General features: G+C 44.2%; 3 protein-coding genes across 3 annotated transcripts in view; 1 reads left to right on the top strand and 2 right to left on the bottom strand.

Moving 5' to 3' along the window:
- Positions 1 to 5,158: 5,158 nt before the first annotated feature.
- Positions 5,159 to 7,864, bottom strand: LOC135214173 (trichohyalin-like). Its single transcript, XM_064248242.1, has one exon. The coding sequence runs from the start codon at positions 7,862 to 7,864 to the stop codon at positions 5,159 to 5,161; it is 2,706 nt and encodes a 901-aa protein (XP_064104312.1).
- A 1,323-nt stretch (positions 7,865 to 9,187) lies between these two features.
- LOC135214101 (uncharacterized) lies at positions 9,188 to 10,602 on the bottom strand. The gene is made up of 4 exons (XM_064248203.1): positions 10,502 to 10,602; positions 9,841 to 9,979; positions 9,536 to 9,652; positions 9,188 to 9,424 (listed from the first exon to the last, which is right to left on the bottom strand). Exons 1-4 carry the CDS (start codon positions 10,552 to 10,554, stop codon positions 9,317 to 9,319), a joined length of 417 nt encoding a protein of 138 aa, XP_064104273.1. The 5' UTR covers positions 10,555 to 10,602; the 3' UTR covers positions 9,188 to 9,316.
- A 385-nt stretch (positions 10,603 to 10,987) lies between these two features.
- LOC135214174 (uncharacterized) overlaps positions 10,988 to 13,143 on the top strand; it is a 2,980-nt gene continuing 824 nt past the window's right edge. Inside the window, exons 1-3 of the mRNA XM_064248243.1 lie at positions 10,988 to 11,040; positions 11,462 to 11,600; positions 12,837 to 12,944. Of these exons, the coding sequence (XP_064104313.1) occupies positions 10,988 to 11,040; positions 11,462 to 11,600; positions 12,837 to 12,944 (300 nt within the window). The remainder of the gene's footprint in view (positions 11,041 to 11,461; positions 11,601 to 12,836; positions 12,945 to 13,143) is intronic.

The following is a 13,143-nucleotide window of genomic DNA, read 5'->3' on the forward strand; positions in this document are numbered from 1 at the left end:
AAGACCCCCCCCTTGGGATTCTACCCACAACCTTTCACCCACAAGTTCATCCACTTGGCCTATTTAACCCACAATCTTACAAATCCACAGTCATCCACTTGGCCTATACCGACAACCTTTCACCCAGCAGTCATCCACTTGTCCTCCCCTACCCAAACCTTGTTTCACCCACAGTCATCCAATTGGCCTCTACCCATAATCTTTCACCCAGTATCCACTTGGCCTCTACCCAAAACCTTAACCCACAGTCATCCACTGGCCTCTACCCACAATCCTTACATCCACGGGTCATTCCACTTGGCCTCCCTAACCAAATTTCGACAATCCCACAGGCATCCACGTGGCCTTACCCACCAACCCTTTCACCCACATCAGGCCACTGGCCCTTCTACCCACAAATCTTACATTCCACAGTCATCCACTTGGTCCTATACCCACCAATCGACATCCCACAGTCCCATCCAACTTGGCCTCTTACCCACAACCTTTCACCCAACAGTCAATCCCACTTGGCCCTTCTACCCATAACTTTCACCCACCCAGTAATCCAACTTGGCCTCCTTTACCCACAACCTTTCCAACCCATAGTCATCCACGTGGCCTCTACCCCAAAAACTGACACCCACCCAGATCATCCACTTCCGGCCTCTACCACAATCTTTACATTTCCACAGTCATCCACTTGGCCTCTACCAATAAACCTTTCCACCCATCCCCAGTCATCCACTTGGCCTCTACCCACAACCGTTCACCCCACAGGTCACACCTTTGGCCGGTCTACCCACAATCTTACATCCACAGTCATCCACTTGGCTACCCACAACCTTTCACCCACAGTCATCCACTTGGCCTTCTACCCACAACCTCACCCAACAGTCATCCACTTGGCCTCTACCCACAACCTTTCACCCATAGTCATCCACTTGGCCTCTACCCAAAACCTTTCACCCACAGTCATCCACTTGGCCTCTACCCACAACCTTTCACCCACAGTCATCCACTTGGCCTCTACCCACAACCTTTCACATAGTCATCACTTGGCCATTTACCAACAACCTTTCACCACGTCATCCATCTTGTAAAGCCTCTACCACAATACTCACCAGGTCAACACTGCCTACCCACCTACCCAAAAACCTTAACGGACAGTCATCCACTTGGCCTCTACAACCTTTCCACCCACAGTTCCCATCCACTTGGCCTTCACCCACAACCTTTCCCACAAGTATCCACTTGGCCTCTACCCACAAATCTTACATCCACAGTCACACTTGGCCTCTACCCCACAACCTCACCCCAGTCACACTTGGCCTCTACCCACAATTTTACATCCACAGTTCATCCACTAGGCCTCTACCCACAACCTTTCACCCACAGTCATCCACTTGGCCTCTACCCACAATCTTACATCCACAGTCATCCACTTGGCCTGTGCCCACAACCTTTCACCCACAGTCATCCACTTGGCCTCTACCCAAAACCTTTCACCCACAGTCATCCACTTGGCCTCTACCCACAACCTTTCACCCACAGTCATCCACTTGGCCTCTACCCACAACCTTTCACCCACAGTCATCCACTTGGCCTCTACCCACAACCTTTCACCCACAGTCATCCACTTGGCCTCTACCCAAAACCTTTCACCCACAGTCATCCACTTGGCCTCTACCCACAACCTTTCACCCACAGTCATCCACTTGGCCTCTACCCACAACCTTTCACCCACAGTCATCCACTTGGCCTCTACCCAAAACCTTACACACACAGTCATCCACTTGGCCTCTACCCACAATCTTACACCCACAGTCATCCAGTAGGCCTATACCCACAACCTTTACACCCCACCAGGTTTCATTCCACTTGGCCTATACCCACAAACCTTTCCCCACCAGGTCATCCTTTTTGGCCTCTACCCCACAACCTTTCACCCACAGTCCATTTGGCACTTGGCCTTCCTTACCCCACAAACCCTTTCACCCACAGTCATCCAACTTTGCGGCCTCTACCCACAATTTACATCACAGGTTTCATACCAATTGGCCTTCCTTTACCCACCAATCTTACATTTCCCCCACAGTCCATCCAACTTGGCCTTCTTTAAACCCACAACCTTTCCACCCACAGGTCATCCACTTGGCCTCTTACCCACATCCTTACAATTTCCCACAGTTCATCCACTTGGCCTCTACCCAAACCCAACAGTTCCACCCACAGTCATCCACTTGGCCTCTACCCACAACCTTTCACCCACAGTCATCCACTTGGCCTCTACCCACAACCTTTCACCCACAGTCATCCACTTGGCCTCTACCCACAACCCTTTCCCCACCCCACCAGGTTTCATCCACTTGGCCTTACCACAACCTTTCACCCACAGTCATCCACTTGGCCTCTACCCACAAATTACCCCACCCACTTCAATTTCCACTCTTGGCCTTTACCCACAATCTTACACCCACCAGGTTTATCCCACTTGGCCTCTACCCAAACATTACACCGACAGTCATCCACTTGGTCTGGTACCCACAACCCTTTTTTCACCCACAGTCATCCACTTGGCCTTCTACCCAACAACCTTCCAATTTCCCCCACAGTCATCCACTTGGCCTTTACCCCACATTACCACGACCTTTACCCCACAGTCATCCACTTGGCCTTACCCACAAACCTTCAACCACCCACAGGCCCATTCCTTTGCCTTCTTACCCACAAACCTTTCACCCACAGTCATGCACTGGCCTCTACCCACAACCTTCAAACCCACAGTCCATCCAACCTTGGCCGGCTACCACCATCTTACAATTTCACCCACAGTCTCCACCTTTGGCCTATACCCACAACCCTTTCACCCACCAGTCACCCAATTGGCCTCTACCCACAACTTTCACCCCACAGTCAAATCCACTTTGGCCCTCTACCCACAACTTTCACCACAGTCATCCACTGGCCTCTACCCACAACCTTTCACCACAGTCATTCCACTTGGCCTCTACCCACAACCTTCACCCACAGTCATTCCACTTGGAACTCTAGCCCACACCTTGGCCTCTACCCCAACCTTTCACCCCACAGTCATCACTTGGCCTCTACCACAATCTTACACCCACAGTCATCCACTGGCCTCTCCCTTTTACCCACAACCTGGTTTAAACACCCACAGTCATCCACTTTTCGGGCATCTACCCACATTCTTTACACCGGACAGTCATCCACTTGGGCCTCTACCCACAAAACCTTACACCCAAGGACAGTCATCCAACTGGCCTACTACCCACAACTTTTCACCCACGTAATCCAATTGGCCCTTTACCCACACCATTTCACCCACAAGGTCATCCACTGGCCTCTACCCACAACCTTACACTCCCCAGGTCATCCACTTGGCCTCTACCCACAACCTTTCACCCACAGTCATCCACTTGGCCCCTACCCACATCCTTTTACCCACAGTCATCATTGGCCTCCACTTTCAACCCAACCGTTCCCCCACCACTTGGCCCACTACACTTTCACGATCCACTTGGCCTTACCCCAACCTTTGCATTCTTGGCCTCCTACCCACAACCTTTCACCCCACAGTCATCCACTGGCCCCTACCCACATCCTTTTAAAACCTTTACAGTCATCCACTTTGGCATCCCTACCCACAACCTTACAAACCACAGTAACCCACACCACTTCGGCCTCTACTCATTCAAAACCTTTACCCACAGTCATCCACTTGGTCCCCTACCCCACAACCTTTTACCACAGTCATCCACTGGCCTCTACCCCACAACCTTACCAAAACACCCAGTCATCCACAATTGACTCTACCCACAACCTTTCACCCACAGTCATCCCACTTGGCTCTTACTCACAACCTTTCACCCACAGTCATCCACTTGGCCTCTACCCACAACCTTTCACCCACAGTCATCCACTTGGCCTCCACTCAAAACCTTTCACCCACAGTCATCCACTTGGCCTCTACCCACAACCTTTCACCCACAGTCATCCACTTGGCCTCTACCCACAACCTTACAACCACAGTCATCCACTTGGCCTCTACTCACAACCTTTTACCCACAGTCATCCACTTGGCCTCTACCCACAACCTTTCACCCACAGTCATCCTCTTGTCCTCTACTCACAACCTTTCACCCACAGTCATCCACTCGGCCTCTACCCACAACCTTACAACCACAGTCATCCACTTGGCCTCTACCCACAATCTTACATCCACAGTCATCCACTTGGCTTCTACCCACAACTCTTACTTCACAACTTACACCCACAACCTCTACCTTCAACTTTGCACACACAACCTTACTGTCACAACCAACTGCCTTCAACAGCCCTCCCCCCACACCCACCACCCACAGCTAGTCTGATATGCGTCTTATATAAACTCAGTTAAAGGCTGCAGTTAGAGTTACTCGTAGTATTAGGCCCAGAGTCTTCAAAGCAATGCACCTAACATTTACCTTTTATTCATTGGAGTTTATTCTTAGAAATGTATCAGATCAATATCAAACAATAGAAAGTGGATGCTAGGTGCAAAGCACTGTAGACTTTAGGCCAAATCCTACAGTAACCCTAAGTGTAGCATTCTGCTTCTAGTTTTAATTTACAAATTCTATCTCTCTCTCTCTCTCTCTCTCTCTCCCTCTCTCTCGTTGTTTATGGCAAGACATTTTATGGACGATGCCAACCCTCCCTATTTTTCCGGGCTTGGGACCGGCACTGAATTGGGCTGGCAGGCAAGCCGGCCCAATTCAGTGGCTAGGTTAAAATGTTTTTCCCACAGCAGGAAAATGAATCAAGTCATCCAGTCAGACTCAGTTACTGAGCCCGTCCTGACTGGGACCAAAGGGCTAACATGAATGGGTCACAGAAAGGCCCGATGACCGTGGGATTGAACGCACACCCAAAGCAACATAAGAGCAACCACCATGAACACCTTCGTGGGGGATGGGGAAGCCGTGGGGGGACGGCTTTCGAAGGTGGGGGGAATCATGGGGTTCCTCCAATGCTGCTGAAGATGTGCGCTCAGTCCCATGGTCGTCGAGTCAGTCCGTGACTCACTCATGTAAGCCTTTTAGGTGGGTGTTGCAGCTGGCTTAGTCCTCCTTTTCCTCACGAATCTCGGCTCTGAGGGGGCTCAATCTTACAGATCTCATCTTTCACTGCTTTGATGACAAGTTTTGTCATCGGGTTTTTCGGAAATCTCACAGTTCTCGTCAGAATCTCCATGAGTGAGCTCCGTCAACGTCTGAGTGAGGACGTCCCACTGTTTCGGGTAGTTGGTCCTATCCTGCTGGGTATCGCAGTATTTCCTGTGTTGTTTCTCCTTCCTCAACCACAGGTCCTCATCTTGCTTCTCCTTTTCATTGATGCTGTCCAGAGTTTCAGTTCCATGTTGCAGTGCAATGTGCTGCAGATGGAAGTTCCTCTGAGCTGTCCCGTGGAGAAGCGTCATTAGCATGTATTTGTCCTGTTCCCTCAGAGCCTCTTGCTGTCTCCTTTGGCGCTCCATGAGACGCTGTTGTTCCTTTATCATCTTTTCTTCTTGGATCCTCCAATTTTCTTTCAGATTTTCACATTCCGTTCTAAGTTGCTGGAGCTCTTTCTCACATTCCTGCAGTTTGTTCTCCATCTCCCTCCTCTGTTCTTGATGGTCTTTTTCATCTTTCCTCAGCATCCCTACTTCTTTTTCCCTTTCTTGTAACGTTTCCTGCCAGTTTACATTTTCCTGCTGTTCTTTAATCAGAAGATTGACAGCATTTTCTAATCTGTCTTCCAACTCTAGCTTTTCAGCTCTGAGTTGTTCGTCTTTGTCTAAGAGATCTCTCAATTGGTCCTCCCTTTTCTGGACCTCTTCCTGGAAATTGTTTTCGAGTTTTGTCGCCTTCTGGCCTACCTCCTCCAGTAAGGTGTCCAGTTCCTTGCCGTGACTGAGAGCGACGCCTAGTTCCTCGATAAGTTCTTCTTTTTCGCATATCAATTTCTTCTCCATGTTTAGGAGGTTTTCAATTTGGAGGTCCCTGTTATTGAGGTCTACTTTGAAGGTTCTCAGGGAAGTCGCCATCTCATTTCCTCTCTTTTTTTCTTCTTTCAGCAAGTTTTCGATCTCCTTCGCATGATGGAGAGCATCCTGGAGATTTCTGTTCCTCTGCTTCTCCTTTCTTAAAGACTTCAGAAGTGAATTTATTTTCAGTTGGGTTTTGATTACGTCATCCTGAAGCGTGGCGTTCTCCCTTCCTAGTTCTGCGACCCAGTTCCTCATCACTTGTAGTTCTTGTGCCATAATCTCAGTTTTTGCTCTTTCTGCATTTAGAGTTTCTGATGCAGAGACCAACTGAGATTCTTTTTGGCGCAAAACTGATTCTAGGAACTGAACTTGATCTTCTAGTACCAAGTTCTTGTGGGTCTCGACTGCCAGGTTTTTCTCAAGCTCACAATTTCTATCTTTTAGGTCAGCTGCTACCTCCCTAAGTGTAGAGTTTTCCGATTCAGTGAGCTCGAGTTTTCCTTGGAGAGCTTCTTGGTTCTCTTGAATGGCCATCAGTTGGTTTTCCAGTTCTTCTACAGTGCCTTCAATGGCCGTCATTTGCACTTCCAGAGTCGTCAATTTCTCTTGGTCGTTCTCAGACTCTGTCGCTTGACGTGCCAGTGATTCTTGCAGATGGTCGACCTTCCTCTCCTTCTGGTCTAAGGCCTCCCTGTAGTCTACTACGAGCCTCATCAAATCTTCATTCTCTGCGTCAAGAATTTGATTGAAAGTTTCTATCTTTTCTAGTTTGAGGGTCAATTCAGTTTCTTTCTCTATAGCGCACTGCAGATCTCTTTCTTTGTCGACCATCTCTTTCTGGAAGAGCCTTTTCATTTCCGTCTCGTCTTCGTCCCTTTTCTTGAGCAAGTTTTCAGTCTCCTCTTGTCGTCTCTCCAGAGACGCTATTTGCTCCATCAGTTCTTTGTTAAAGTTGTCTGCTTTCTCTCCTCGTTCTAGAGCCAGTTCCAGGTCGTGTTGTAGGCGACGCTTTTCAGTCAGAACTTGTTCTTTTTGAAGGCAGATGCCCTCGATTTTTCTACTCATCGCTGCTGTGTCGTCTGCCCTCTTTTCTAGCAAAATATCCTTTTCCTCAAGTTCCCTTTGAATCCGCTCTATCGTCGTTCCTGCTTCCTTCAAGAGCTGTTCCATTCTAGTGCCGTTGGCCTGACTCTTTTGCAGGGATTCTTGCAACCTCTGTATTTCTACATCTGGTTGTTCTTGATATAGTGTGGGCAGGTCTGCTTCCTCTTCAGTACTTTCCAGTTGTTCAGTTTCGGTGGTCTCTTCCAGTTCCTCGTTGCCGTCTTCCAGATCTTCCAGTTCTAGACTATCTTCCAGTCTAGACACTCTGCTCACATCAGTTTCCTGTTCATTCTCACTCTCGCTCAAATCAGATTCAAGGTGTTCTTCACTATCATTCATGCTGGTTTCATCGTCATCCACACTTTCGCTCAAATTCATTTCATCGTCGTCCTCACTTTCGCTCAAATTCATTTCTTCGTCATCCTCACATTCGCTCATATCGGTTTCATCGTCATCCTCGCTATCATATTCATCTATACGTTCGCTTTCCATACATTTTTCCATTTCATCAGATCTTCGTTCAGACATTCCATACATCCAGCACACAGCAAGCGCCAAGGCTGCCAATAAGGCCAAACCTACAAGAGGTTTGGCGAAGGCAAAAGATGGCGCAGTCAAGCTGCTGTTGGACTGATCGACGACAATTTCTGGTTCGAGGGAATCAACAGCGGTATCAAGAAGAGCACCAGGTACTCGGAAACCACTGCTGACTCCACAACAGAAATGAAACAAGTCGTCCAAGATCATAGCGTACAAGTTGCCGTAGATGATTGCTAGTACCACAAGTAAAATGCAATATAGCTGAAACATGATGAAATGTTGACCATAGACTTTTGCTTTCTCAGTGTCTAGTTTTTAAAACTTCCACCGACACAGGACTCGGATTTCGGAGCCGCGCTTCTTGAAGATCCGAGGAACGCATTCGGTTGCTGGCTCGGCTCCGATGGATTCTGCTTCTTCTTCTTCTTCTACTACTTCTTCTTCGCTGCTGGTGTGGTGAGAGTGTCTCCGGCCGCTCCTGAAGCCGAAGCTGCGGCTTCACTTGTCCTTCTGGAGGAGGAGGAGGAGGTGAGGCTCTACGACGATTCCTCTCTGCCTCAGAGGAATGCTCGGAACGGAAATGTTTTTTCTTCACTTCTTCACCTCCCACGAAATCATAAGTTTTTTTTTAATCTTCCAGTTCAATTTTCCTGTCAGGAATAATAATAATAATGAATTTTATTTCTTCACTTATTCTCCTCCTTCGAAATCATGTCCAATATTCATGCAATAATAATAGCTTTATTGTTTATTGTTCATAAATACATATATATATATATATATATATATATATATATATATATATATATAGTATAGTATATATATGTGTGTGTGTGTGTGCGTGTGTGTGAAATACGCCTTATATAATTACTATTGATTATATTTGTAGTAATGTTAACATTCAATTTCAGAAAATTATTTTTTGCAAATGAATTTAGCTGTACATAATTGTAAAGATGAAATAGCCGTGCAATGAGACTTGCAATGTTTTATTATTATTATTATTATTATTATTATTATTATTATTATTATTATTATTATTATATTATTATTATTATTATTATTATTATTATTATTATTAAACGTTGACCTCGGGAGCCCTCAAGTAGTGGGGAATGAAAGTGATGATTTGTCCTTTTCGAAATCCGTTGTATTGATTTATATTTTGCCCCGGACTATTTTTGGCATTTTGTAATCTGTCATTTTAGCGTAATGAAACCGGGTTAAATATTTCATTTGTAAAATTCTCGTTGCATACTTCACTTAATGGATGGAAAATGGTAATTTTGGCTTGGTTCCTTCACCTCTGCTCCATAGAGTCTCCAAGCCAATCCCCAATCTTTTGTCCAAATTTGCTCATTAAAATAGACCACATCGCAGCTGACACTAAGTGCACTTAATCTCTGTATAGCTAGTGGTTTGTTTTCCAACCATGATATTGAGAAACTAAAAACAAAGCCATTTGGCTAATTACCATATACTTGGTCTTGTTTTCAATTTAAAGGAAAAGATTGAAATAAGTAAGTCTGCACTTTTTGAACAATATATTCAGCTAGACGTTTACAACATTTGAATTTATTTTCTGTGACACATGAGGTGTATAACTTGGAATACACATGATTAAAATGTTGGTCTTAAAATTTGGTGTTGTGTCTCAGTCTAGGCAATGCAGTGTTCCTGCTGGCCCATATCGCAACAGAGGGGTTGCTGGGAATCGATTCCGGTGTATTCCCATGGACCACCGCACATCTCGTAGTATCCGTGGACCTGGAACGGTGGAATAAATGTTAATTTAGGATTGCGAGAGAGAGAGAGAAAGAACGAATCTAATAATAGACAAAAATAAGTTTGAGGTTTACGGCACAACATTCGACTTACGTAAGAGTTGTGGATCCAGAAGAAGAAATGACGGTAAAGTTCGTGACAGAATGCCTGACCAACTGTATCTTCGCCCATCGTAGCCCAAAGATCTAAGTTGCTTGTGTCTTGGTTCAGCTGCGAATGGATATACAGGTTTAGTGGTATAACTGCTGATAGAAAGTTTGAGTATTGAAGGGTCGTAACCGGTAATACTAATCTTAAATTAGTTACCCTTAAAGAAGTACTTGAAAGTTTGCGTTTTCTTTGAAGAATGTTTCAGAGAAAATGGTCATTTTAAAACTGTGACTCTCGTAGAATCTCACCTCAGTGACGCAGCGGTTCTTGCACTGCTTGTGGCTTTCACAGGAGTCGATTGGCACAGGCGCGAGTTCGTAGACCATGTATTCGTTGTGAGGAGAGGAAACGAACAGGGCACATCTACATGTTGCAGGTTCGTCGGACCTGCATAAGCGAAAAGATGAATGAAAAGTGGTGTAGTTATGAACGACGAAGCCGTCCTTGGCCAAAACAAAATGTTTTGTAGCAGATTATCATGAAGGCTGATGCCATGTTTCGTAAGAAGACATTATGTGAAACTTAGAATATGCATTAGATGTCAGTGTGCTATGCAACTTTAAGTAGATGTTGTAATGATTAATTGTGATATGTATAAAATATTCAGTGCCAGCCTCTTGAGTAGTGTCATAACAGCAATATTGATTATCCGAAACTGTTTCTGTATGTAAAACTTTAAGACTGCCAGCTGGTATTAGAGCTGACTTGGTGTACGCCATCTGTTCCCATAATGATACCAATTTGGTTTAGTTTAAAAAAATAAGTCTGAATCTTATCCAGTGTAGGAAACATGTCAGAAGCCTCGTGTCACTTGGTGTAAAATAAAAATATGGCCCAGACGTCTGAGTTACGTTTTAAAGAGTTACCCGGAGTACCGGGACAAAAGAAGAAGGTTGATGACAACTTTACCTGACGTAGGCGACGCCACAGAGCGCGAGGAGGGACAACAGAGCAAACTTCATCTTTGAGGCTTGATTGGCTGGTTGCTGGACGCATCTCCCTTTGGGAGCCTTCTTATATGGACTGCAAGAGGTTGTGTTATGTAATCTCTCTCTCTCTCTCTCTCTCTCTCTCTCTCTCTCTCTCTCTCTCTCTCTCTCTCAGAGCTTTCGATAAGTTGTAAAACTGCACATGTTACAGATTACGTGGCCATTTGAATGTTATGTAATGTGGTTTGACGCACAGTTCCTAAATATTTTTGACAGGAGTGTTTTATTTTTAAAGCACCTGATGAAAGAGACATTGGTGAGAGAGAGAGAGAGAGAGAGAGAGAGAGAGAGAGAGAGAGAGAGAGAGAGAGAGAGAGAGAGAGAGACGTTACCTAACTTCCTCACCCGATAAAAGGAGGCCAAGACTTACCCTCGGTCCACACTGGCCCCAAATCAGGTCTCGAAGATGAAGTTCTCTGTAGGGTGTCTCCTGGTCCTCTTCTGCGTCGCCTTCGTCAGGTAGGTCCTCGAGGTTTGAAAAATTCTTTGCTATAAATCTATAGTCAATTCGTCCCCGTCAGGGGCAGTGCCATCTGTGCACCTCATGCGGTGCACTGTAGGTATCACTTAAGGGTCTTTGCAGCGTTCCTTCGGCCCCTAGCTTAAAACTCTTTTCATTCCTTTTACAGCACGTCCGTTCATATTCTCTTTCTTCCCGTTATAACATAGTGGAACTGCGAGGCTTTCCTCCTATTACACCTTTCAAAGTGACCTCATAAGTCGCAGAGTCTGTGTTATATTTTACTAATATGCAGATAGATTTTGTTCATGTTCACCTTATTCGTTACTGACTGACGTGCTCTCTTCTCTCTCGTCTTGTTGTGACGCCATTTTTAGTGATGAATCAATCAGCCCTCTTTTTCTGTCGACCCTGTTGCAGGTCAGACGAACCTGCGACCTGCAGATGCGCTGTGTTCGTGTCCTCTCCTCATAACGAGTACATGGTCTACCAGCTGGACCCTGTCACGATCGACAGTTGCGAGAGCCACAGCCAGTGCAAGAACCGCTGCGTCAAGGAGGTCTGCTCCCCAACCCCCCCACACCCCCTTTAAAAAATTTTTCTTTTATTTATTTTTCTATTTTGTCCAACTGAACTGAACAACTTTTTAAGAGTTAAAACTTGCATATTTGAAAGTGTGCTTTAAAAACCTAAAAAATAAAAACAACCTCCTTTTACCAATTAGCTTTCAAAATAACTAATAGTTTTATTTAACAATTAATTGGATTTTGAAAGTTAGGTTTAAGAACCTTGTTTTGAGAGGTCTGCCCCCCTTATTTTTGTATTCAATTGAACTGAACGAGTTCTTCCCCTATCAGAAAACCTTCAAAGCTTTTTGCCTTTTATACAAAAACTAATTTACTTCCTGTTTCTTTTATCAGTTAACTTTAGAAAAACTACGTTTTTTAATGTGTATGATAAAAGCTCATAAAAACACCAAAAGATACAGAAAATAAGTCCTATATTTCAGAGACTGTACCGTCTGTCTCTTCAGGTAGGTGATGATTGAGAATGGTTACAGAAAAGAGAGAAACAGTACCACAGTCTCTGAAATATGCGACTTATTTTCTGTATTGTGGCGTTTTTATGGGCTCCTTTTATCAAATGGAATTCTGTTGTAACAACAGTTTTCCCAGTCATATATATATTATATATATATATATATATATATATATATATATATATATATATATATATATATATCTATATATATTATATATGACTGGTATAAATGTTCTGTTAATACAGAATTCCATCAGATAAAAGGAACCTGTAAAAACGCCAAATTATAGAAAGAAAGTACTATATTTCAGAGACGTCTGTCTCTCTCTCTTCAGGTAGGTAATGAGTGAGAAAAGTTACAGACAAGGCGGTATTTATACCCGTCTTTTCTGTAACTTTCCTCATTCATGAACTACTGAAGAGAAAGACAGCGGTCTCTGAAATGTAGTACATACTTTCTATGTACAGGATGTCCATAAAGTCCCAGTACCATTACAAGTATTTATCTCTGAATGGTACTGGGACTTTATGGACACCCTGTATATTGTGGCGATTTTATGGGATATATATATATATAAATTATATATAATATATATATATATATTATATATATATAAGTATAATATATGTATTTATATATGATGATATAATATAATATATGTATATATATATATATATATATATATATATATATATATATATATATATATATATATAAATATTATACATTCGTACGTTATTGCAGTTGGAACAGGACACGACCAACTTAGATCTTTGGGCCATGATGGGCGAGGACACCGTGGGTCAAGCTTTCTGCCACGAATTGTATTCCCATCACATCCACTGGATCCACAATTCCTACGTAAGGCCGACAATCCCGTTATTTACTTTTTAATTATTAACAACAATTTTATCTTTGCCCTCGATTCCTCTTCATAGTTAGGCGAAGAATTGTTACTTTTAATATTGAGAATGTAGCAATATGTGATCCGACCGTCAGCTTACCCGGATTGCGTGCAGATATCTACGGTCAAATAGTTCCAATTCCAGTGAACATACTC

The sequence above is a fragment of the Macrobrachium nipponense genome, chromosome 45 (assembly GCF_015104395.2).
Source record: "Macrobrachium nipponense isolate FS-2020 chromosome 45, ASM1510439v2, whole genome shotgun sequence".
Classification (NCBI taxonomy): domain Eukaryota; kingdom Metazoa; phylum Arthropoda; class Malacostraca; order Decapoda; family Palaemonidae; genus Macrobrachium; species Macrobrachium nipponense.